Source organism: Anser brachyrhynchus, assembly GCF_964034855.1.
Source record: "Anser brachyrhynchus genome assembly, chromosome: 1".
Taxonomy (NCBI): Eukaryota; Metazoa; Chordata; class Aves; order Anseriformes; family Anatidae; genus Anser; species Anser brachyrhynchus.
Window position 1 is genome coordinate 32,868,179 of NC_137694.1, and position 27,880 is coordinate 32,896,058.

Sequence of the window (27,880 nt, forward strand, 5' to 3'; positions counted from 1 at the left end):
ATATTTTCATTCCTTATATATTCAGCCATTTCAGCCCTTAATTTGTAAACACTGCTTTATTCTTTATTTCTCTCCCAGAGTAACACAGCTTTGGTCATGCAGCCTCTTTTATTTGTTGTCCCAACAGTACAGTAATGAAAATAGGGCTTGCATATTGGAGCGATCCCCGTGAATTACGGCAGTTTACACAAACAACTCAAACAGCTGTGGAGCTTGTGGAGAGACAAACCAGCTCAGAGCAGAGTGGGAATCTAGAGAACATCCCCTTAAATCTGAACAGATGCAGGTCAGACAAATGGTCTGTACCCACTCTGGGTGGCAGCATCCCACTGGCACATAGGGTAGGAGGGCACATGAGTTGCTCTGTTCAATCCCTTGTAATGGCTCGCATGCATGAAGTTAATAACAAAGATAAGAAATTACAGGTAAAAGGTTGTGCTGGGCAGAAGCTCCCACACGCAGAGGAACTAGAGAGGAGCTCCTCTCTACCTGCATTGCCCAGCTGCCCAGGCATGCCGACAAAGGAGGAGGAATAACACACATGAAAAAATGACACCCCTGAAAAGAAAAAATGGCACAAACAGAAACTTAAGGTAAGAGAAATATTTATTTAAATTTGCACAATAACGAGCTTATACTGAACAAATTCAATCAAGAAATAATAGTAAGTGCAGTAAAACAAGAAAATATTGATGACTTTTCCCATCAGAAAACATTAAGAAGCCATGCCTGTGCATCACAATTTTTGTTTTTAGGGTTTTTTGTGTGTTTTTTTTTGTGTTTTTTTTTGTTTGTTTGTTTGTTTTGTTTTTACAATAGCTTGTATCTTTTTTTTTTTTTTCAGCGCATATACTGTACATATCACATCTTAGCTGCTATGTTCTTTATTCCTGAAGGCTTCACCCTTTTATGTCTGCTATATTCTGCAGTGAGCAATCAAACACATTTGTGCAGAACCAATAATGATTAGGTAAAAATCTCTGCATCTGGTCAAGTGCTGGACTCTCAAAGCTTTGGAAGACCCTGTAAGAGCTCCTAGCTGTGTTCGGATCTTGACATCGCTACGTACAGCATTACAATGTGTCACTTTACACTAACCTAATATTCTGCATAATGATGTCAGACAGACAAATAGCCAGAACATTTGGGCCTGACCTCATACAAAGGTTTACACATCTGAGCTTGTCTTGAGTCCCATAAATTTCACTCTGATTCAGGTAACCGAATCACATTTCTGCACTTTAGATGGACAAAAACAATCCAATTTTAGTTTAAATTTTGTACAATTTTTGGTCTAAAGATCTTTTTTTTTTTTTTGTGAAGGAAAATTCTTTAACCAGAAACTGCTTTGTGAGAGATGGTTGTTGGTGTCACAGTTCCTGAAGGCACTGTGGATCCACTGAGCAACAGACATGGCCGTTCTAAAGGAAGGAAGAACAAAGAGAATTGAAACAATTAGCATTTTTTTTATAAGCTCGGTCAATTTAACAAGCTGAACCATTTAAAAACTTACATCAGATTTTAAGGTGTAGATAGATCTGTAAAATACATATGTACAAATTTTGATAGCATTCATGAAATTGTCATTGTGGCCTTCAGTTGCCTAAGGGTATGGGCTATGATGATTCTTCTAATTGCTTGTTTTTCTTTGGTCTATATCCAAATAGCTACAACAGTCAGACTGAAAGGAGCTGGGATCACTGGAATACTCCTGACATAAAGGTATAGGGCATTTGCCCAAATACACAAAGCTGTTGAACAAGACAGGGCACTTGGGAGTTTTATTTAGATTACACAGAAGAGAATCTGGGTTTTATTTAGCATTGAATGCTTCAAGTTAATACATCCTGGCTGCAACACCAGCAAATGTTAATCCATAAAGTTTTTCCTGATAGTTGAGACATTTTTTCTGAAAATATTAGCAATTAAGGGAACAGATTACTTTTGGACATGATTAAATTATGAAGAAAATGTTTTCTACATTTTGGCTACTTCTTTTCTTCAGCCTGAGTCTTATAAGGCAAATAAAATTTATATATTATTTTCAAATTACTCCAAATACATTTAATTGACTAAACTGCCAGCACTAATTAAAGACCAAGGTCTGAATCATTCAAACATTGTCCTTCACTCCTTCTGTTACAGAAGGTTAGACAATCTTACTGTTCACCTTTACTTGTGATTTGACATGGTTTTGTGGCTAAGTCAGCTTCAGCTGACGCCCGCTTTCTGAATTCTTAGAGGATTTGTGTAAACCTATTTTGCTATAGCTTGGTTAGAGAGGCTTAGCCTCGAGCTTTGACCTTCCATGTGATGCTCTGCAAGGAAAGAGTGGGGTGACACAGGGTGAATGCGAGAACTATACAAATTGGGCATAGCATTAACCTGATCTGCAGGAGCAGGCTGCTTGCACGCAGAACTACAATACAAAAATGCTGCCAATATGAACAGATAGTTTATTTCAAAAAGAAAACTGCTCTGGAAAGTGAATTGAATAAGATTTTGCTTGCTGAAGGCCAAAGTGCTATATCTTCATTGTCAGACAGATTCTCACCTGAGCTGTTTTAAATCTATGGGTTTGGCAGTGTATCTGTTTAAGTCTTTTATATATATATAATACAGCAATAGATTTTATTACTTTATATGTCTGCTTACACTGAATAGAAATTAGTTCATGCTTAAGATCGAGTCTTTGCTGAGCCTCAAGAGAAAAGGGCAGATGGAAGCAGCACACTGCTGGCCATCAGCAGAATTGATCGCTTCCGCATTGCCATTGATTAGTGCTACAACAATGAGAAAGCATTTCCCATCACTGAATCTCAGCTGTGTTTTAGAGAAGAAACACATAAAATGATTTGTTTTACAGATTGGGAAAATGAGGCACAGAATCCTCAGCAACCCGCCCAAGCCCAAACTGGCTGGTATTGGGACTGTGATTCCTTATAGCCTCTCTTACTCTTTTCTTTTCTTTTCTTTTCTTTTTCTTTTTCTTTTTTTTTTTTTAATTTCTTTTCTCCAAAAATATCTCCTAGCATTGCAGTTGGTGTATGCCACCAGTTGCGGGCCCCGCTAATAATGGTTTGTGCCTGTTTCAGCATCCTTTGAGCAGCGTCAGGCTTTCAAACCACTAGCCACTCTGTCAGATCAGTGTTTCCTCCTAACCACTGACCTGTTCTAACATTAAGACAAGTGCTCGTGGCTACTTGGCACGTAACAGTTCCATAGTAAAAGAACTATGCCTCGACAACAGCAACTGTTGTTGCACACAGAATTATGTCAGAAAAGTGGTGGAAGAAGCTGTCGGTTGTCAGCTCCTGCTCAACAATCAGTTACTCCCCAACTTTCCCAGGAAGAGATGTTGAAGTTAGTTTATTTTTATGTGCACTTTTCCAAGTAGTTAATGGTACCACGTTCTAGAGTTTGGGAAGTTTCTTCCTTGGGAAATACACAGGATAAAGACCAAAATCAACTGTGAATTTCAGTAAAAATTAAAGATATCTGGATGAGTCCTCCTGTCTCTCTCTTTTTGGCTACTGTGGGATCACTGTCTTTCTTCAGTATAGGTACAATTCACCTCACAGGGCTTATTTTGAATGGAAAAACTTATTTTAACCTCCTTTTCTCTCACATCTTTAAAAAGAGATATAAGAATTCACATAAGCCCATAGCCATAAAGTTTTTCTCCTCAGACAATGATTTTCTTTGACTACAAAAACTATAAAATGTTCTCTATGCCATGTTGATCCTACATTTAATTTTAAAGCAAAAAAAAAGCCACATAATGAGGTAACTAGTCCCATTATTGTCAAAGCAATTATTATTCTCAAAGAACAAATCAATCAGTTATAACTCTATAGTATCACACAGAACACATTTCTTGTGTGAAGTCTAGCCTTACATACCTATTTGTTACTGTATATATTTCCAAGATAGCATGGAGCTATACCATAAGAACTGCAATCAAACTTGGACCGAGGTGTTATAGTGGAAAAGCCAAGCCCCTTAACTTGTTCGCAACACACTGCAGCATAGGCTGTTGTCCTACGTCTGACCTGCTAGCCCATTAAACCATCATTCTAGCACATGCTAGAGTGAAGATACCAAAACTGAGCACTTATACTGTAATCTCCACTGCTTTAAAACAAGTGCTGACATCACCTAGCCACTGACCAGGCTCAATGCATTAATATTTATTTGCCACGAAACAAGCTGAGTAAGAGGCATCTCTGCTTAATTTTGAAGCTCTTTACCTTGCACTGGCAGAGTGTGCACTCTGTGCCATGCTTAATCCAAGAAGACCCAGTGAAGCGAACGACATTGGTTTCATCCAGGCAGGTTTTAGTGATGTCGTTGCGAATGGTGTCCGCCTGGCAGGGGTCAGCGACACAGCGTGGGCAGCACTCATTCTCGGGGAGGACACTGAATTCGCAGTCCACTTCTGGGCATGGCAAGGGCCAACAGTCAACTTCACCTTGCTGTTCAAAAACATTACAAGAAGAAGAGAAGATTGTTAGCTATTGTTTTGTTTCACTGCCCATTTCTCTGACTCAGCATTATGTTTCTTAGCTGGCTAAGTTTTTCCACCTGGCCCTACTCAGAAGTCAGCGCAGAGAACACTAGCATTCATTGCCAGTGGGAGATGCAGCAAGTTGGTTGCTTTCTTCTGCTTGCTACTGAAAAAGTGCGTTAGATTTAATGTCTTTCAATATACTCTGCACCAAGCTGCTGCTGAAACTTCTCCATGAACTTTGTGAAACACAGAATATGGATCTGTTCTTGTGAAGCTCTACTTCTGTGAATGACAGAAGCCGTAACAGGTCTACACTACAAAACTGCTTTGAAATCTCTGTTTCTCTAGTTCTTACTTCTATTCAGATTGCTGTTTTGCTGTATAACTCCCAGTAGGGTGGACTAGAGTTTATCTTTTCCATGGTTACAAATGCATTAGCTTAATTAAGGGTGTCAGTCAGCCCAATTTAGCAAGAACATCACAGCATTTTCACTGCAAGGACCTCCAAACACTTACCATCTATTTTGTATGTTATGATCACATTACCTGGCTTCCAAACTTAACCACTCTTTCTGCATATCACATGATGGGTTTGGTACAGTCACGGTATGAAAAGGCCAAAAGATAGACTATTGTTGGGCCAGAAAATTGGTAGGAGAAGTTAGTGTACTCCTCTACACAAATCTAAAGATGCCTGATTATTCGCTTCAGTCCCTAGAAGTTGGGGCTATTCAGTTCTGGTCAAAGGCCAAAGTTGCAGATCTATTAGTCAAAGGGAACAGTTCACTGAAGTCACTAATGCACATTTGCTTTGGAACAGGTCTACCTCTGCTCCAGAGGGTGTGTATTTGTGTGTGTGTGAAGATAATGGCATGTGGCCCAAGGAAAGAAGTGTAGTCACAAAAACTGTATTTAATGTTTTGAGAATTATGAGTTCAATACCAGAGCAAAAGCTGAAAAAAATGCCCAGCGTTTTGCCATAGCTCAAATTTTACACCTCTTGTTGCAGAAATTATTGTGAAGTTACACTTCTACAAAATTCTTATCTGGGTCAATTTTCCTCTCTTTTTGAATTGCATGATGGTAACAATGAAAGCAATCTTAAAACCAGTTACTGATCTTGATATTTCAATTTATTTTTTGTAGCGACAGACAGTACAAGGAGTAGACAATAAGTTGTCACCTAAAAAATCTCTGTGACAACAGAAAGAAAGCAGGCTTCAGTTATGGAAGTAGCATCTTGAATAAAGAAGAGACATCTATTGAGATCCTAAACTGTAGTTTGTTTTGCTTTGTTTTGTTTTTAAGACTTTTAATGAAACACCTGGGAATCTATTTCATTGAATTTTAGCAGTAGCAACACGGAAAACAGTGTCTAAAGAAATTGCTTTCTGGCTGTAATTCATGACACCCTGACAAGGGAAAGCTGCTAGATGGACTACACTTTACATTTGGAGATAACCTGTGATAAAAGCTAGTTGCTTTTATCTTGGGATTGTTTCTGTCATGGAAACTTCCTGAGCACCCTTATGCAGCACAGGTTTCCTAAGACTCTGAAATACCTGCCCAGGAAAAAGATAACAAGCTTTAAAAGATTTTTGTTCAGACCTCATTTCACTATTTTGAAGAATGCATCAAGTCTTATTAAATTTTCTGTTACTGGAAATGTCTGAGTGAATAAACACATTTCAGTCTATCAACCTTCTTGAAATTATCAACTGTGATAATGAATACATATTTACATAAATACATATCCTTATACAGCCTCATTGGTCCCTGAATGAGTGATCACATGAGTGTTACTATGTAGGTGTCACATCCAAATGACCTCCACTCTTTGCTAAAACAATTTTTGTGATTAAATAATTTCTATTATGTCTATTGTGTCCAAATGCATTTTTGACTGAGACTTGATAATACTGACAAATATCCATGAAAACCAGATTTTGATTATACACATACTCCAGAGGGAACTAAATGGATGCTAATACATGAAAATGAACTATTCACAGATCAGAACATCTCATATCCTTTTTTTCCTCTTGTCTATTCTGCAGTAATCAGGAGCCTTACCAAACAGCGACACTGCTGACAGTTCTGTATCCAGGAGTCACCACTGTTGTAGGAAAGCTCCCCACTCTGATGTAAACATTGGCTGCTGAGCCTTGGGTCACATTCAGGACAGCAAAATAGGTCAACAGTGGGATTTTCACAGTCACAGACCATTCGCCGGCACATCACATATCCATTCTGTTGTTGGAAGACAGACATAGAGTAATGGCAGAAATCTGCATGACTCCTACAGTTCTTGTACCAAAATTTGATTTGTTGGCATGATGCTAAGCCACTGCCAGCTTGTGAGTTTTCCATGACACCATAACTTTGTCAAAATGCAATTCAATGAGGCAGAAACTACAATACACACTTAGTAACCACCATAAATTTTTGTCTTTACCTAAGTTGATGAAACTCAATGGTGTCATTACTAAGGGTCAAATTTTAATGGATTGCACTAAGTTTTGTCATTCTCATATGGATGCTACTTGAGTCCTCTGCTAAACTTCCAGCTCTCTTTTGCAACTATTCACATAAAGACGATGTTAGCTAGTATGAAATTAAACTCATGCCAATGCAACTTGAGCTTCTGAAATGCTCAGGACATTGTCAGTAGTGTATTAGTTCTTTACTTGTCATCAGTGTTTAGCTTGGGACCAGGCTTCCCACAACAAGCATTTGAGAAAGCTAAGCTGAATTACTCTGCAGAGACAGAATCTACCTCTATTTATAGCCATCTGCTAGAGATACTGGCCTTAGTCACCAACACCAGTATCTGCCTAGGCAGTTTCTTTGTGTGAAAATGCCATTACTCCCACCCAGAAAACATAGATGGCATCTCTGCTAACCAAGTGGTACTCTTCCCTTTCTTCCAGGAGTATATAATAAACCTCAAGTGGAAGTTCTGCTTGTAAAGGTTGGAAAGAGCAGCTCTCCCCAAAACCCTACAAAATGCCATTTTTGTGTAGCACCACATACACAGATGAAAAGGCAGCCAAAACAGGAATTTTACTTGAATCACAGTGTTCTTCCCTTCATCCCTACCAAAATCTTTGCTGCAGCAGATAGTTTTATTTCTACTGACCTGGCATGAGCAGACAGAGCATCTGTCATTCTCCAGCACCCAAATCTGACCATTGTGTTTGATTTTGTCTTCATGGATACAGTCTCCTGTGCAGTTCTTGCCATGCGGACATCGACAGTCATACCCACCGTCCAAGTTAAAGCAAACAGTGTCATTGGCACAGCTATGCCTTCCAGTTCCACATTCATCAATGTCTGCAAAAAACATGCCATGTAATACTTTTAGACCACATTCAATTAACAAAAATGTTCTTGTGGCAGCCAATATAAATGATTCGTGGCCATTAAAGCCTTCAGCTGAAAATTAATTTGCACTTCACCAGAACAGGGAAAAATAACATACAAGTTCACAAAAATATTTTTCAAGTCACATCAGCTTTAGAAACATCATATTTGGAGTTTTCTTATACATCTTCCTGAACTAATACTATTGAGCGAGGTAGTTAGAATAAAGCAATCACAGGAAACATAAGAATAAAAATAATACGTGACTCCCTGAAGGGCAATAGTTTGTAGGAACCATTCAGAAGACGTTTTCAATTAAACCAGTAAAGCTGCAGAAAGTTGTTTTCGAAAACTTTTGCTGGCTTTGTCTAGAGCATTTGAGTTCACTTGCCAAAAAGTTAATGTGAAAGGTGATGTCTGACCTGTAAGGTCATTTAAATAAGCATCGCATCATTTCTTAGAGTGTACAAACTAGAATATTTAATTATTCAAGTTGCAGCAACATCTACAGCCTTTGTACCCAGCACAGAAAATAAAGAAAAAATTAATGCCTTCAGTAAATAAAGGTCAATGACTTAAAAATAGTCATGTTGCAAAGAATTCAAGAGTACTTTTAGAGGCCTACTTCATCAATGTACACATACACAATTGTTTTGCAAAGGCAAACTGCTAGCACAAAGTCCTTTATACTTGAATATTCTTTATTTATCTTTTTCAGCTGCTCATCTGGAGAAAAGTTATCTGAAAAAAAAAGTTAGCTTTGAAAAGTAAAGAAGTAAACAGCTAGATATGATATAATGTGGAAAAAACTACAAGATCAAAGGCTAGATTTATGGCAATTGTAAATATCAATACAGTGAGTTCCAGTCTATATACAATTCACAAGTCTGGCTGAAGCTCTTAATTAGAGTTCATTAAAAAGTAGTATTGTGCCATTTAACTGTCCAGCAGATCAGTACAAGATAAAAGTACAAGATACAAGTACAAAATAAAATAAGCAATATGATCATATTCAGCACATATCTCTCAATATCAGCATAAAATCTTAATAAAACACTCAGCTTTGGATTCAAGAATGGAAATGAAACCTCCAATTCACCTTAAGCACATTCAGTTTAAAGCAAAATAACTCAATTATTTCAATTCCATGTGCGGCTCCAGTCAAACAAAAGTAAACAAGTTGCTAACATGAATATGAATTGGTATGAAAAACAGTAGGGAAATTATTAGAATTCCATTGTATAAATAAGCAGCATTGTGGGTTTCCTTCAAATACACTGTGCAATAATGGTGGGTCCATCTCAGAAAAATGTATTGCGAAATTACTAGGGCTTCTTAGAAAGATGAGGAAAATCTCATTTCAGAAGAACTGAAAAGTAATGGATTGTTCTTCTCTGAAAGAATATCAGCAAGAAAGACATAACCAAAAAATAATGAATACTCCAGAGAAGACATATTGAGAGCTTTTGTTCACCACACTTGCCTAACAAACAAGAAAGGGGACAGTAGATGAAACAGGAAGACAACAAATTCAAGTCTCATAAAAGGAAATATTTTTTCCATGCAATATATAAACAAACTATGACACTCATTGCCACAGAATGTTGTTAAGAGGAAAAAAAAAAAAGAATCAGATAATCCAGAATGGGCAAATCATCTCAGTTCTCCACATCTTCTACCTCACTATCTTCTGAAGCATTGTTGGCCATTGTTGCAATAGGGCAGAAGGCAACTGAGATCATGAACCTAACCTGAGTGTGGCTGTTTGCATGGACCTGAACAGTTGATATGTCACAGGCACCTCAGACAGCGAAACCCATCCTAACAGTAAGGATACCTAATCAGTGGAACAGAGAGCTGTGCAGAGGGTGTGCAGGCTCCAGCCTTGAAGGTTTTTAGACAACTAGCTAACAGGAATTGTCTGAGTAATACTGATCTGGGCAGAGCAGAGGGATGGAAGAGCTGCACTCTCCTTCCTCGCTTTTCTCTTAAATCCATACTGGCAGTAATGTGATCTGGGAACTGAAAATTAAGAACTCCACATACGCAACCTAATTGTTCTTAAGTTATTCAGTGAAGAGAACAAACACAAATCCTATTTAAATATAATGATTAACAGCAGGATTCTCTTTATCATTGAAGCCATTTTTAATAAATGACTCCTAGACACTTGTGTTCATTTGTTTAAAACACTCTTATGTACAAAGCTTTGTCATAGCAAGTGTCATAAATGAATAATATCACTTTTCAATAACCTGGTCACTTAACTGAAAGCAGACATATTTAATGAGATACTTGGGCAAAGTTCAGCTGTCGTGTAAATAAAAACAGTTTTCTTTAAACAACAAACAGTAACCCTATAAACACTAAGTCTGCATTTGGCACTATAAGTGCAAATGCCTTTCACAATCTGCCTATGAGGAAAAAGCTTCTGGGATTTGTTTTTCGACACGGTAATGGTTAGTGCACTGTTACTGAAAATAATTGAGCTTTTGTCATTGACTCTGATATTAAGCAGAGCTTATCCAACATTGAGCACTTACAAAAAAATCCCAACCTTGTTTTTCAGTTGTTTGATTCATGAAAATAAATGTTCTGGATAAGGCAATTTAAATATCCCAAGTCAAAGCAGAAGCTGTTTAGGTTTTGATTCTAACCTAATCATAAACAGCAATGTGTTTACAACACATCAAGAGAAACATAAGCTTGCATGCATGAAATTCTCATCTGGATTATTTATCCACATCAAACTTCAGTCATTATCTGCAAAAGACTTGCATACAAACCATCCACACCAAGCAAAACTTTGTTCAGCTTTTTTTTTTTTTCTCTGGATTGACAATGGATGGTGAATGATGTTACTGACATCTTGTTTACAGCCATAACTAGCTTTCAAAATTCTACAGCCATATGGACAGGGTACTGGCCCCTGCATCTTGTGTGTCTGAAACAGGGTAGGGAGAGGACACAGGGTGTTTATTTTCCACTATATCCAGCTACAGAGTATGCTATTATCTTTCCCATGTTATATTTTTCTTTAAAAACAACAACAACAACAAAAAAGCATATCAATTCACTTCAGGCTATTTACAACACACTGCTTAGGAATCCAGCAGCTTGTTTACTACAACATTAGAACATTAAATCTCGAAAGACTTGGAGGTTTGCCTCAGAAAAGAAAACAAAACCAAAATATAACTAGCTATCTCATGCTCAATTGAGGACCTGTTCTTATTTATCTAATTTGCAGCAGCTTTGATCTGGCACACTTTTAAGGATTTTCCTTTTCTCATTTTCCCTGAGTACAACTTAATATTGCAATGACAAAGGAGTACCATGGATGGAGCAGTAGTGACAGACATTAAAGAGAACTAGGAGTTAACTGTATCACAAGTAATTTCATGCCTAAACAGGAGAAATACTGGACTAAAGCTATACATAGTGGTGGCAGCACCTGGAACGACTAAACTACATTCATAATATTTGAGAGAATGCAAGGGCAGAAAACTATAAAACCAGGAATTTCATTTGCCCCACCAGGTTGTGAGCCAAGATTGTATTTAACAGATTTCCTGACTGTTGCTTGGAACAGACAGTCAAAGACTCCCACAGAGAGAAAGCAACATTTGACTTGGCCGTGAGCAGTGTGCAGCCTCTGATTCAAGATGTCACTGCTGAACAGTTACTCCGTATTGATGACACATGGTGACTACAATGTATGCAAGTTCAACATGCTTAAAGTAATTTAAAAGGCTGCAAAAATTCTTTGTGGTAGTACTTAGTTTCAAAGGGTGTGTGTTATATTCAAATGATGATTGAAGATGAATTAAATCTTAATGAAATGTTTTCAGATAGAAAGAAGATTGTTTAAAGACATTATATTATAGATTCAGAATAAACATTTACCATACTAATTAAGAAAGACTTCAAAGTGGGATACAGTTGATATAATGCACTACTTTCATTTGAAAACTTTTGATGAGCTCTTTTGCATAACACACACTATTAAAGGAACTATCTGCCTTGGAATAAAAGGGGTCATCCACTCACAGATTTATAGTGGGTTAATTAGTAAGTAATAAAAAGCAACAATAAATGGTCAAGTTGTCACAATGGAGAGATGTACCAGTAAAGTTCCCCAGAAATATGTGCCAGAACATGTGCTGCTCATGTTCTGCTTTAAAGTCATCTGGAGCACTGGATAAACTATAAGACAAAAACGGTTGTTGTTAACCAAGTATTAAAAACAAAAATTGACAGTGAAATATAGAAGTATTTAATGATATTGACTGAGTAAGCAATAATATGGCAGATGAAATTCAATTGTAAGGCACATGGAAAAGTACACATTCAAAAGTCAAACTCATCTTTTAGATCTATTATGGAAAGTGATTTTGGAGCTACTATGTCAGAGTCAAAAAGTGACAGCCCAATACTCTTTTGAACAAAAACAACAAAAATGTTATTGATAACAACAGATGAGAAAATTTGCAATACACTCACAAGGAACATGAATTTGTGAAGGCACTATTAGAAAAAAAAATCCTTGCTAGGTAGTGACAAAGGGCTAAGAGACATGCTCTGGTGTAACTGATGGAAAGCTGTAACTTTCCCTCCTCTGATGAGTTATCTAGATTTACATGCATGATATTCACATAAAGCCAAAAAAAGTCTCCCCCAGGCATGGCTTCCTAACAGAATCTCTCGTATCAGTTAGTGTCATTCATGTAAAGAAAAGATGAACACCTCAGTTATTGATAAATATCTTGTTGAAAGATGGTTTGGGATGGCGGATAGTTTCTTTTCTCTGAAACAACTGAAGATTCTCAATTACCTTAGCTTTGACAACCTCCTCAGCAGAGTAGCAGTACAAGGATACCTGGATACTTTTTGCTTAAGGCAAAACAGGAAGGAGTATATTTGATTGGAGCCCAAGCTCTTCTGAGCAGAAAGTCTGGTTTCTCCTCTTGTCTATCCCAAATAAATCTATTAACTGATGTAACCATTCTTCAAAGAGCAAGTGAATTATGAATAATTTATTTGTGACTTCATGCAAGCCAGCTGTCAGAGTGCTTAGCAGATGTGGAAGATGAAGAGCTGAGACTTCAGATGCCAGTAAAACCAGCTTCATAGAAATGTTGCTACCTGATACAGTAAACATGTTCAAGTCACTGTCTCATAAAATGTACAGTCTGTGCTTCTCTTTTATTAATCCTCTAATAAAACATCAGAAACTCTGCCGATTTTTTACTCTGCCCACACTTCAGAATATTTAAATACTAATGTGTCTCCAGATCTGCCTTCTCTCCAGTGTCGTTTAAGTTGCATTCCTAAATTTAAAAATGAAGCCTTAATGCCTATAGCTCCGTTTTAGAAGGATAAAAAGTCAATTCATAGTTTTAATTGTTGACCTTCTGTGACCATGAATAAAGATGAAAGGATTTCCATGGATCTTTGTGAGCGCTAGTAAGATTATCTGCTGAAGATTAATGATTCTTTATTTCCTGCCTCCTTAAGTGCTATCAATAACAAAGCTTCTGTTAAACATGACAAGCCCTGTAGAAAAACCTGAGTGTGCACTCCAAACTGACAGTGGTTTTTCAACTACAAGAAAACTCATGTATTAGTTAATACACTGGATGTACTGTGAGATGAATTCATCTTGACAGTCAGCAATTCATCTGCCTTCCAGATTCAGACACTTATGTACAGAATTGACCAGTTTGGACTTTGTTCATTGGTTAAGAACAGAGAGCATCCTTGTAGCCTCATTATTCTCGGTAGTGGGGAAAAAAAATCACAGGGAGCCCTAGCCCTCTGTGTTGTCAGGCAGCCTGTGCTATCACACAGGGAAGGAAGTGATTCTACTTCTTGAAGCAGGACAGCAGTGGTACTAAAGAATGTTACAAGACATTTCAAAACAGAACTTGTAAAGTGTAAGTTAATATACAGGTAAACTCTCGCAACCAAAGACATGCTTTTTGAATTGGCTGGGGCATTCTGGATTGATGCTTTCCAACCTGTTCATTTGCACCTGTCTCATTTAAAGAATCTGATACCCGTGGAGAGTGAAGATATTCTCTCTTATATTCTGTATCAACAACAGCTGGTACCTGCCAGATACTCTTGGCAAGTCCAATGGGAGTTCATTAATTAGGTGAGCTACTCTTCTGACATGGGAGTATGCAAAATGTCCAAGAGCCAATGAGATATAACCGCCACTACTTCTCATACAAACCAATACAGCCTCTCTCTTCAACTGATCTTGAAAGCTTTTAGACATTGCAGGGGACAAATTCAAAGGAATTAGGATCTTACACAGAACTGCAGAGTAAATGTTAACTGGGCCTGAATGTTCTTATTTGAGGATTTTGTCTTCAGTGGTTTCAGTTTTTGAATGCAATGAAGCTTGAGGCTGTGGTATCTACTATCTCAGCCAAGATCTCTTTTATGAAATGGTTCTTGAGACAACTGCCAGAGCACCAACATGACTCAGTAAAGAAACTCTAAAGAAAAGCTGTGAGGGGTTGAAGAGGAAGGTACCAGGTAATATACTATGCTGAATTCTCTATTTACATATATATATATATATATAAAATTTAAGACTTCCCAAACCCATGCAATTCTCAAAGACTAAGTAGCTGATCTTTCACCACTTTTCTGGAAATAAGATGATGAACAACATAATTCTATTTCCAAGGGAAAAGCAGCAAGTGCTAGTAAGAGGTTGAAGCCCTACAGCTGCATTTCCCATTACTTCGGTGTTGTTACAGTGAGTGCCTGAAAGGCCATCCACCAACAGCTCAATCTAATCACCTCTAACACAGGGGATACTGAAGAAGTGACATAAGAAATGGCCAGACTGCCTTTAAACCCAGTAGGGGTAACTCTCACAGTGGAAAGATCTGACAAGGGAGAAACCAATTGTTTTTGCACTGCTGTACTCTGCTGCTGAAAGTTCAACTTTCCAAACTGTCTTTCTGTTTGAGAGGCAATGTCACAGGCTTCAATACTATAAAAAGTGATGCAGTGAGACTAATAAAATATCCAGTTTTCCTCCCTATCTCCAAATATTACAAAATTTGGAGCTGCAATTGATCAAATGGAAAGTGTTCCCACTGATTGTGACTAAAGTTATCAGCAATGAAGATGTTTTCCTGGCATCTGTGAATTAATTCTAATTATGTTATATTCTGCCTATGTTTAATATGTGCTGCTGAAACTTTGTAGAAAATGCCAAAGCATGCTAATAACTGATACTTTTGCATACATGTGGCAGTCTCCATATTTCTTTTTCCTTGGTTTTTCTTTTCCTTACAAATTGTTGCTTAATCATTGCTTGTTTGCATACATCTTAACAACAGAGGTACTGTTAAAAGCATCATACCTTTAGTTACATTTTACATCTCAGATTTCTTGACAAGGCACATGCCAAACCTGAAGGTTCAGCCCACAAGACAAATACTGTATTGATGTTGAAGATAAAACCTGGGGTATTGAGAACATTTCCATAAATGCCTGGCCAGGGTACCTGTGCCATGAGTGACAGAAGGGTGACGTTGCAATCAGAAGCATCACACCTTTTCACTGTCATCATCACAACTTCTTCAGAAGTCTTTGCACCTTCCTGTCCTAACACCTGGCCAGCTAACACTGACATTTAGTTAGTTCTTGACAAAGAAAGCTGAACTTATGAAAGCAGTGGCTGATTCAAATCACTGATTCCTCCTGGGAATACAGGCTTTCAGCTGTGGTGAAAATGTGTTGAAATAAAGTATTGATGATGGGGATACCGAAAAGGTCATTCTCACTCCTGGAGAACTGTCTGTGTGTCTGCCTTAGTGAAATTAATTCAATTCTTTCCCTTTGGGACTAATGCAGCCCACCAATGTGAGTTTAAACAGTAAGATGGGAAAGCTTACACTGTGTGAGCACTGAATATTTAAGCATTCAGAGACAGCACGGAGAAAGCAGGGAGTGTGGGTAACAGTGTTAGGGCTGCAAAATCATTCTTTGCAACAGGAAATATTTTCATCACAGGTTATTTCAGTGTAAGAGGAATGAAGTGGAAAAACTGGGGTCTGGATTGAGGCTCATTTATACACATAAAGAATCTGACATATAAACAGATTACTGTGGAGTGACAGATTACAGTGCTTACTATCAGCCTGTGGGAAATCACTAATGCACAGAAGCAGATGTCAGGCCAGTGAGACTCTTAAGCACAGTGCCTGACTGCATATTATCTTAGCAAGTCATAGAAATAGCCACTAATGCTCCACATAGAAATTAGAAATATTCATACTTTATTTTCTTTTGCCTTTTGCTTACGATGCTTATTTAGACAATGATTTCTTTGGCCAAGGTTTAACTTTCGTTGATAACAGTGCCCGAGACAATACTTGTCTGCAACAGCTTGAGATACTAGACACCACTGTAATGCAAGCCATAACACTACCCGACCCTTCTTAGATACTGACCTTCACAGGATTCCCCACTTGGTGAAAACATCCCATTGTCATGGTAGCCATCTCTGCACTCACAGTGGTACCACCCAGGCAGGTTAATGCAGTTAGCTCGGCTGTCGCACTGAACAAAGCCATCTGAGCATTCGTCAATGTCTGGTTCAAAAGAACAACAAAAAAGGAGAGAAAATTCACACAGAAGAAATTAATGCATTCATCTGACGGAAAAACAATGTCTCTGTTATTTCTGGGTTTCACAGAAGTATTCTGATTATTGCCACTTGAATTTTTACTTATTTATTGTAAAATTTTAAATAATTTCCATAAAAGTTCTTGGCTAACACTATTGGCCCTGCTAACTGGAGTTTTGCTGATCTCAGTTTACTGTTTACATATTAGCAACTCATTTCTTCACAGTACGTGCTAGGTAGTCTGTCTTCTGTGTAAATTGCCCACAGTATGAAGGAAGGAATTGGATCCCACTTCAAATAAGATGTTAACCCTTTGGTTATAAGCTGCCTGATAAAGCTTTTTTTTTTCTTTTTTTTTTCTGGTGCCATATCAAAACATTAAATGTTTGCTGTGGTCCTTGGTAACACTGATGTTAGGTCAGTAGGACTTCCCTGTCTCGTGGAGTTCCTGCTGACTTACATCATTATGCTGCTGACTCTCAGCATAACTGACTGTGATCTCTTCTCTCACTATCAAAAAAGAGCAGCTGGGATTCCAAACCAAAGCTTAGATCCTAAAGATGAAATACAATGCCTTCTCCTGATAATTTCTTTGGGATGCTCATTTCTTTAAACAAACACTTCTAGTAACTAAACATTACAGTAACAACCCACGGTAGAATGAATTTCCTGACACACTCACTAGATCCAGTATCCACGAAGGCATGTCCTGCAGATACCTGAACTCACGGATTTAGCAAAGTAGAGAACTTTGCCACATTTTCATTTCTAGTGCCTTCAGTTAAGCAGTAGGCTATATTAATGAATAGGTCCCAGAATATGAGTTCTGTTAACAGGTAGGGAACTTCAGGAGCATGTAGTCAGACAGAGATAAAAATGGGTCCTTCATTATCAGATTTATCACGTTATCATTGTTTTATATGAAGGGTAGCATACCTAATGGAACAGCAAGTTGACTGAGAGGTGCCCATGAAACAGGCACAGAGGGAGACAAAATACACACACAAACTTCCTTCAGAAACAAAAAGCTCTAAAATAACCCCATGCCTTTGAATACTGAACAAACCCTCAATGTACTTGCCATGCTGGCCAAGGTAGGAATTCAGCCAGGAATCTGAGAACTGAAAAAACAATTTGAATTAAGACTCAAACCCTCAGAAGTACCTCAGCAGTTGATCTAGTATCCTCTGGGATGTGACTACAGAGGAGAGATGTGATGTGACCACTGAGCTATACGTGACATATGTCAAAATACTGCCCACAGTCCTTCTTAGTTTTGTGTACCACAAATTAAGTCCTAAGTCTCAATTGGTTTAAAACACAGAATTTTCAACTCCACTGTGACGTGCAGTATAATCATGTAACTACTCCTGCTGCAGGACTGAGAAATGCCAAACCTTTGCAACCTTCAGCTGCTCAGTGTGTCTCTCTCTAAATCAGTATAAACTCTGGCCTTTTTCTTGTGAGCAGCCAGGAGCCAGTGGGACTTCAGAAGTGTTTGAGAGATCAGAGGAAGACTGATGGAAATTATGTTGCTGTAGTGAGAAAAGGTTGGTTTGCAGTCTGTACCTTATCTATAGGTATTTGTTCACATACCCACAGATTGCTTAAGAAAAGGGAAAGGAAAAGAAAGGAGGACTGCAATCTAGAAGATCCCTTACCATTGGGGTACATTCAGTCTGGGAGACAGCTTACCTGCCTGGACAGAACCTATGTTATCATCCTATAGGTTTGGGATCATCTGCTCAGTACAAGATAACTTGCTGGGGGTGGTCAGAGCCACAGGCCCCAGAGAATCAATGAAGCATGTGATTGCTTCTTAATGCTACTTAATAACATGCATTAAGAAACCAGATAGCATACGTCTTCTTTTGGAAAATGGAATTTATTTATTGGTGATGAGGTAGAGGAAAGAGTGCTATATAGGTCATAGGAACAGATATTAATTAAAGAAGGCCTGTGTTCCTCTCTTCAGGACAATTTATTTGTGAATCTGTAAGTTTTATAATTACGTGCACAGTATTGCAGGCGCAGGCTGAATGCATTCTACTGAACTCACTTACTGATTATTCAGGAAAAACAAGCCTTGAATGTCATGTCAGTATTGGTAAACTGACAACAAAAGCAGTTTTTTTGTATTTATTTGCAAACTAGCTGACAAACCCGTATCACAAGAAATAGTGCTTGAGATGAAAAGCTTTTACAGATGCCAATAAACAAAGAAACACACTCTTCTGATTTGTTATGGTGGCATGCAAAGTTGAGTGGAGTTATATAGGAGTGCCTACCATAAAAAGCATTGATGGAAGCACACTGTTGGTCCTTAAGAAATGTCATATTCTTGACAGCTTGTTTGCCTGAAATCATTCCATTGGAACCATTGCTGCATGGACAGTGAAAAATCCATTATTCCTTACATGATTTTGCAGCAAATAGAGTAAATAATAAATAAATAAAAAATTCTCACACCAACTTTGTAGGCAAATGATATTATACAGCATGTGTTGGTGGGTTTCAGAACATAAATGTTCCTTATGCACAACATTTTGTGCTAAATCTCTCAACTAACATTCATTATTAATTCTAGCAGACTTTCTCTGTAATGGGACAAAACTCTGTTAAAGTCACAATTCTGTTAAGAAATCGCAGCAGAGACATATTTTGCAGAGCCAAATAAATGATTTCATGGAAAATTTTCTTGACATTTGGATAAAAGGATTTCTATTTTCAAATGGGCATAGCATGGCTCAGGACGTGCTGCAAAAGTCTCTACAACTGAAATGATCTTATTAGTATGGAAAAATCAGCCAGAAATAATTTTTCTCTGTCCTATGGTGAAATGTTCTCCGATGAATCATCTTGCAGCTGCTCAGTCAGAGGTGTGAGCTGACAACAGGAAAAAAAATCTGATTGAAGTTTTGCTTGGCCAGTGGCTATGGTATATCAGTGGGCTATACGGAACATTAACAGCACTAATGAAGTTCTGTTTGATGCTGTACTAGAAAGGCATAAAAAATGAAATACTGTTCTATAGAAAGAAGTTACTGAAAGGACTTTATATTTTCACTTCTGAAGAAAAAAAATTAAGTACAAGGAGAGGAAGGATGTCATTTTTCCAGTAGCAGGTGGTGACATTTGTAAGCAGATAGACAAAATAGACATCTTATTTTGAGTTTGCAAGTTCCCTTCTTCAACTAGCTATAAAATAGAGTCTCATTTGTGTGATGATCTAGAGCAAATGGTCTAATCCAAGCCCTGTATTTATGGAAGAACTCCCACTGACTATCACAGAGGCAGTATTTTCTCTATTTCTCTCTTTTCCTTTTCAAACAGGTTGCACAGTTGCACATACCAAATCTGCCACCCCACTCATGTGATGAACCAGATTTGGAACAGACAGTAACACCAAGACAGTTTCCCAAGAAACCTTCACCCCAGCCCGGAGAGCAGCTACACGGCAGCACTGTTCTGGCCGTTTTCCCACCCCACGGCACTTGTAAGGCAGCAGATTTGTGGGTTCAGCTCTTGAAACACTGTCTGGAGAAGACACACGTATGAGACTGATTGAGCCCAGAAAACATCAGGAATATGGGGAATCTCTCTGATGTAGTTCACGAATGTACTCACAGCAATACTGTATGTACCATACTGCCACAAAACAGGGTAACTGATTATTACACACTTATGTTGCACATGATTTGGTTTTCAAATATTCAGTATCCTGTACGTTTTTCTGAAACTGAAATCAGTCAGCCAGGTTTTGTCAATATTTTGTCACCCAACTTTCAATGGGGAAAAAAAGAAAACAGCTCTTTTTTTTTTTTTTCCCTTCAAACTGAAGCCCCACTTTGAAAAATAGTGTCTGTCATTTTGAAATAAGTACTGTGTATACCTAGCTCTCCTTGACATGAAAAAAATGTTCTTCCAAATCACCTTCTTTATACCTCATAATCACTCATTTCCTGAACTGTAGCAACAGTTTCAGCTATTACACCCTTGCTCTTGGGGAGACTGAGAAAACCCTGCTCTCTGAAGAGTAAAATAAGATCATTAGCAAATTATCCACTGGTACAGTAAGAAAAAAAAGAAAAGCTAGCAGTCTGATGAATATTATTAGAGAATTTCTGTATAATAAGAGCTTTGAAGATTGAAAGTGGTATAAAATTGCCAATTTGAACGATAGCAGTACTCTTTCATCCAGCAATAGGACCAAGCTCTCTAATGTGGTCAAGCTGCACTCAACAAAGAGCCATGTGTGATGGGAGGTGGGGTATGGCTATACCATTTTGTATTACTTGCTTCAAGACTGAAATATTAATCACCAAATCCTCCGCTCAGAACAGTCTGCATGCCACCATCAAGCACAGAGTTAGAGACATAGAGCACAGTTTAGTCCAAAAATTCTATCTTTCATAAACTTCTTTATACAGGTCAATGCAAACCAAAGCCTCAGCAGCCTCTTCCTGTCATGAAGGAAACACCACAGATTGGAGGCTGTGAATATGTATAAATTAATTATTTCCATCTTGGAAGTTTTTCTGGGACAGTATAGCACATGGCACTCAGCTAAGACTGCCGGTTGGTAGACTCCCAATTGCAGTAATCTGTCCCAGTGCTAATTGGGTTATTATCACTGGATATATTTATAAAGATTAATGAGCAGCCAGCAACTTTCATAATATTCAATCACTACTGACTTAGGCTAACATGAGATCTCATTTCAAATGCAACAGCCTTTCCAGCCTAATGCTAACCTCCAGAGCCACCCACATCCTATCCCCACAAAAAGTATAAATAAAATGCATACACTGAAAGAAAAATCATGTCAGAAACAGATCACCAAATAAGTTGTTTAGGGTACTATTAAGCTGTTTAAAAAGAGAAGTCTTCAATGTTTTTTGTTTTTTTTTTTTTCTTCTTTTGTTATTGTTGTTGTTTGTTTTGTTTTGTTTTTCCTGAGTACATTTGGAACAGTCAGACTTTGATATGTCTATGCATTTGTCAATGCATTTTCAAGGGTGTATGAAAGAGTATAAAAGAGCATGTCCCAGCTATTCAGACTTATGCTCAGATAACAGAATGCCCGGTAGCATTAGGATGTCTGGGATATCTGATTATAGTAAATACGTATGCAATGGGGAAAAGGCCTTACTGAGTAAGACAAAATAAAAGTTCACTGTACTGCATAATGTATCTGCTGTCAAAACTCAGTAGCTGTGAAAGGATTCATCATCTCTACAGCAAGTTTTAGAGTCCCATATTTAAGAAGAGAAGTGCTTGTGTTGGTTTTCATGTTATAGCAGATTTCTAATATGATAATACTTGAGAAGACCCTGTTGTTCAATCAGATCTTTGATTTGAGATCTTATGCAAAAACCAGGTCCCAGTGGAGAAATATAAGAGCTTGAAACTAGTTCAATATACTGGAGCTATCTTGCTAAAATATCAGCTTTTGGGATTTCCATCCCGCTACATTCCCATACACTGCATGCAGTGCATGTATCTGTATATCAGACAGAAGATTTTTTTTTAAGTGAGAACGAAGCCTAGACTGCTATAATAAGTAGTCGAAGAAGATACCAGTTATGTCAGAAAAGCAGTTATTTTAGAATGCCTATTAAATATGTTCTGTAAAGTCTGATCAGACCCTTTCTTCTAATACTACTGCTGGTTCCCAAAGGAACTCTTTCCTTCATTAATGGATGTTCTAGAGCCTGATTTTGCTTACAAGCTCACTCTGATTTTTTTCAACTTCCAGCAACTCTTTAAAGATAAGATATTATAGCATGAATATCAGGACATGCTTTCCATTGTACGGGCTCTCACATCAAAGCTTCCATTAAACTATGGAATATTCTTGACTTTAACTGTATTAGCATCCCAATATTTTATTCAGTTACAAGTTTAAATCATGAAGAGCCAGACTACTGCTGGCCTGTGGGGCATAGCAAAGAGTAGAGTCACCTACAATTTTATCTTAGAATAGCATAATTCCATGAGTAAAAGGTCTTGATATAGTATTAGAAACATCAGTTATCTCGGCTAAAGCCTTCAAAGAACAGTGAAGACTACGGTCTTTCCTCTTCCTGCTCCTCTGTATAATGATTTAGGCCAGTGCAGGAAGAAATGCATTTTGGATGCCTTTGAAGTCGCTACTCTTCTTTATGTCTCTACTTCACCCAGACTCTTGCAGAAATTCTGTCTGAGTCACCTTAACACCATGATCTGCCTCAAAGGGCTGAAAACTAGAGTTGGAGTTATAATCGTCACATTAAAAATTGCTTCAACAGATTGAGTCAATGCTGCATACATGTTCTTCCCTCTAAATTTCCAACTGTCATGTTGCATGAAAAAATAACTGTCGTTGAAACAGGTTTTTAATTTTTTTTTTAAATCCCATCAAGAGCATGATTGCATTTTTTAAAGTACCCTGTCCATAGAAAACTAATTTAGTTCCATTAATGAAAAGGAAGCAAAATGTGATTGAGGATGTAATACGGAATTATAGTTCATTAATTCTTCAAGTATGTAATTTTCCAGACTCCTGATCCCCCATTGATTTCTGCACACCCCCATAGGTCCTGCTAAATGCCAGCAAAAAGAAATTCAATTGTGTTGTTATTTCATGTGTGGCAGTGGCGGTGCTCCAAAATTAGATAGAAACATTATGAAAGGGAATTTTCCACTGACTGCTTCACCATGCAGCCCTGTTAACAATTCTTTGTTGTCAAGAATTGATCAATCACAGACCCCACAGATAACTGGAACTATGACAGTTCTTCATTATGCACCCAATATCATCTAAAGATGTGACATTTGTAACAATTGAAGATGATAATTCAGAACACCTAATTAGCCATGATGAACTAGGTACACGCATGAACAGCAAAAAATAAATAAAAAGAAAAAAGAGGAATATATTTTTCAATGAGATTCTGTGAAACTGATTGAGCCAATCCCCATTAGAAAGTTAAACTAATTGAGAGGTACTGGGTTTCTCTTAGACACTGACAAAGATGTGGTTTTGCTTTCACTTTGCCCATAATTCTCAGGACAGCACCTCATCTTCACTGTAATACACATTTCCATTTCCCTGTTAGCCCTATCTTGAAAAAAATAATTATTGTCTTTTAAGATAGAAGAAGCACTTCTGTACCTTGAAATACACTGACAAAACCACTTTAGATGCATACTGGTGTTTGGAAGTGATGTAGCTCCATTTGCACATGTTAGGAACAGGACTAACATGGTAGTAATACTCCCTAAGCATGTCAGTTGCTGGATAACAGCAGTGGAGTCCTAAACAAAAATGCTAGTTCATTACATCTGAAAAATTAAATAAAATAAAATAAAATAAAATAAAATAGAAGAAAAGAAAAGAAAAGAAAGAAAAGAAAAGAAAAGAAAAGAAAAGAAAAGAAAAGAAAAGAAAAGAAAAGAAAAGAAAAGAAAAGAAAAGAAAAGAAAAGAAAAGAAAAGAAAAGAAAAGAAAAGAAAAGAAAAGAAAAGAAAAGAGAAGAAAAGAGAAGAAAAGAAAAGAAAAAAGAAAAGAAAAGGAAGAAGAAGAAGATTTAGATTGTCCAGATGTTATCTCTTTTCCTAATGAGTGGGAAGGAAGGCTTTGCTTGCATAATGCACTGATTGAAGATCTTGAGTTTTCTCAGGTGAGGAATAAACTCAGTCATAACTGCGGGTTGTAAGAAAAACTTCTACGTTTGAACCACGGATTCTACCAGCATATTCTCAGCTACGTTTGGTTTCAACTTTGCAAAAAGCTATTTCATTTCAGTTCTGGTACAAATTACAATAAATTTCCAATGATTCAGTTCAGAGGTTATTTCAGGAAAAAAAAAAAAAACAACTCACAGAACAACTCAGTTTTGGCTAGGGTATGAACTGACACCCTGATCTGAGCTTGGTCTTCTCTTTAAGTCTTCTATCCTTTAGAAGAGTGCATAATTTGAAAACATTCTTACTTACATCTTACCAGGAACTTGTCACCATGACTCTCTTATGTATACCACATACCCCTGACCCGGAAGTGTTCAAGGTCAGGCTGGATGGGGATTTGAGCAACCTGGTCTGGTGGGAGGTGTCCCTGCCCATGGCAGGGGGATGGAACTGGGTGGGCTTTGAGGTCCCTTCCAACCCAAACCATTCTGGGATTCTATGACCACAAATTTACAGTGCCACTCTTGAAGTGTCAAATCATATAGTGACTGTACACAACTGCTGAATCACAGAAGGAGAGAAAAAAAAAAGAAAAAAAGAAAAAAAAACTATATTCTTTGCTTGGGCTGTAAACATATCATTGGCATATATCTGCAGAGATTGCACACTCCCTCATGCTGACAGTAAGAGGAAGGGCTCCACAGGGATATGGTGCAATGATTGGCAGTGTTATAGATTTTAATTCCACTAATAGTTGAATGTCTCATAATTCATAAAAGAGAGACCCTACAGTGAGTTATGAAGGTCATCCTTATTTCCCTTGTATAACAGAAGGAAATTCTATTATAGTGCTGCCCAGCTGCACTATTCACATTCTATTTATAGCGCACTGTCTTTTAAGAACCTAACTGAAATTTTAGTTTTCATGTTTTGTAACGGAGATTCTTTCCCGTAGCAAGTAATAGCTAAGTAGTGGATGCATTTCGATGTTTTTAATAAAGAACAAAACTTCCCGTCTCCTCAAATCTCTTTTGTAGCACTCTCCTTTCCTGGTTTCTCACTCTCTCTCTCTCTCTCTTTTTTTTTTTTTTTTAAGCTGCTACATATAGGATTGTAGTGTTTCAAGAAGGTAAAGAAAATATGAAGATAAGTACTAGCTGGCTCTTCAGCAGATAATAATTGTCTTTTGCTATTTAAAACTGACAAGGACTCTGAGGGAAGAAAGAAATAATACACACCCAAGAAAGCATGTCAGGCAAGGAAAATGAAGGAAGAAAAAGACAGAAGGAAAAAGCAGCAAAGCACATTAAACTACAAAACAGAAAGGGTGAGGTAAGAAGGTTTCATGCCTAAATCCAGAATACTCACCAAACTCAATGTTGGGTATTTTTGTTTAATTTCTTTCAAAGATGTACTGTGTGAATAAATCTAGGGAAAAATGTGAAGCAAAGCAAAACTTTCCAAGCTTCTACAGTCACTAGCCATTGTCTCACTGCTCATTTCTGAGCTGATTTGTCATATGTGAGAAACATTCAGGTGATAACTGGGATTAGGGTGACCTCCCTTCCAGACACTGCAGCAAAGCAAAAAGCATTTCATTTGCAGAACCTTGGCTTTCCTGTTGGCTTGCTACAGATCTCATTTGTTTATTCTCACAGACAACTTTTAAACCTTCTTCTGCAATTTAATGAGCTAGCAGTTTTAGAATATGTCCTTGTTGAAAGTCAAAGGAAAAGTATTTTCTCAGGTTTTACGAATTCGCTTTGCTTCCCCTTTTGAAAAATACAATATAAAAACCACCATGTCTTCCATCAGATACTGACATATCTGAGCAGAGGAGCAGAAATAAAATCAGCTATGTCTTTGGATTTTTGCCACTGCCTTCTTTTACAAACCTTGTCACCTACTCAGTTTTCCCCACATCTTAATTTCCACATCTGTAAAATGAGGAGAAAGTGCCTATACCAGCACTCTACTTTTTTTCTTGTACATAAAGAGCTCTGTGTGAAAAGTTTTAAGTAACAGCGCTGATTCTGTTATGATTCTTGCATGGTTTGGGGAACAGGAGCTACCAAAGAGGCCAACTTGTTCTGGGGGGAGGTGAGAGGAGGAGCACTGAGCTGTAGAGACAAAAGCTGCATCCCCTGCCCTTACTCCCTCACCTACTTTACTGAGTACCATAGACATATCATAGAAGTCACAGGAGCACTCACTGATGGTAATTTGTCTTGCAATTTTTTAAAACAGAGCTCACCATGTAGACCACAAATGTTCTTGGTTTTTGTTTGTTTTGTTTGTTTTTGGTTGTTGTTGTTTTGTTTTGTTTGTAATAATATAATATTCCCACATACAGTTTTGCTGAACTCTAAGGATCTTTAATTTTTCTGCATATTTGAAGGAGTGACTGAACACAGCACTGGTACCATGGCAGCTAACTTTACATCACTATATATGTTCAGAAGAGATATTTAAAGAGGGACGAAGAGCAGGAAGCTATTTTTTACACCAGCACATTGAATTTCAGAATTTCTTACATACAGCTCATCAGTACCATATATCCCTTGTTTGTAACCCATCTGCTGGCTGCATATGTCTGTTTTTCTGTAGCCTGAATTAGCACTTGGAGCATTGTTAAAATAGAGCATTCCTTGCAGGAAGGCTCATTCTCCAGGGGTTAGCTGAACACCTCTCTACTACAGTTTCTGAGACTGCCAATCATGTTTCCTTTTTTTGTTTTGAACTTCCTTGTAACAATAAATTTGAAGACTTGGCTTTTATTGGCACATGGGTAGCTGAATTTTGATGGAATTATTAATTATAGTAATAATTAAACTGACGCTCATTAATCCTTTAACAGATTTTTATTGGTATTATGAAACATGCAGTATGATTTCTCTTCCGAGGGACAGTCCTTTCTGAATCTGAAGTTACTCTTAGGCTGTAAACATTACATGCCTGAGATTTATTACTTTTTTTAAGAATAAAATCCTGCAAATCCGTTAATTTTTTTCCCTGAGGGGGGAAAAAAAAAAAAAAAAAAAAGCATGCAGAGTTTCTTCAAGAAGAGTCTCAGCAGAAACTCTGTTCAAGCATTTCTTGTTCTCTCAGAAAAGGAATCTTCTGAATTCTTTTGGGTCAGGGGTGAAAATGGAAACTTTAGCCAATTTACATTCTTTATATGAATCATTAGAGAAATCTCTGACAAGTCAAAGGGGTCAGAGATGTGATAGTAGCCCAGACAACATGCATTTATAACCTATTATCTACCAGATTATTACTCAGACTTTGCATAGAGTTTACACTTTATTGACTTGCCAACTGATAAAGATTCCTAACAAATTTGGGATCTTCCTCTTACAGGATGTAAATGTCTGTGAGCTTTCATCTTGTGCCTGGATGAATTTTACCCCCTTCCTTCAACCTTCACCTCTTCATTTCAGTATGTTTGTTTTAGAGGGAGTGAGGGACATGCCCTTTGCCACCTACAAGCCCTGCGAGCAAAGCTGCTGCTGCATCATGCATTCTACATGGTGCTCTCTCTCCTACTTCCACTGGACTTCAATACTAAAGAAGATGCCAAACAGAAGAGAGGTACAGTTAGAAAAGAGTTAATGCCTTTGCCTCTACTTAGTTCTGCCAGTGTTTGCTCTTGTCAGTCTGCCTATGTTTATAAGAGCAAC

General features: G+C 37.7%; 1 protein-coding gene across 1 annotated transcript in view; it reads right to left on the reverse strand.

The window, feature by feature from the left end:
• Nucleotides 1–588: 588 nt before the first annotated feature.
• Nucleotides 589–27,880, reverse strand: part of NELL2 (neural EGFL like 2) — a 147,042-nt gene continuing 119,750 nt past the window's right edge. Inside the window, exons 16-20 of the mRNA XM_080576681.1 lie at nucleotides 16,354–16,494; nucleotides 7,650–7,843; nucleotides 6,584–6,760; nucleotides 4,251–4,475; nucleotides 589–1,421 (exon numbers count right to left, since the gene is read on the reverse strand). Of these exons, the coding sequence (XP_080432807.1) occupies nucleotides 1,371–1,421; nucleotides 4,251–4,475; nucleotides 6,584–6,760; nucleotides 7,650–7,843; nucleotides 16,354–16,494 (788 nt within the window). The 3' untranslated portion in view covers nucleotides 589–1,370. The remainder of the gene's footprint in view (nucleotides 1,422–4,250; nucleotides 4,476–6,583; nucleotides 6,761–7,649; nucleotides 7,844–16,353; nucleotides 16,495–27,880) is intronic.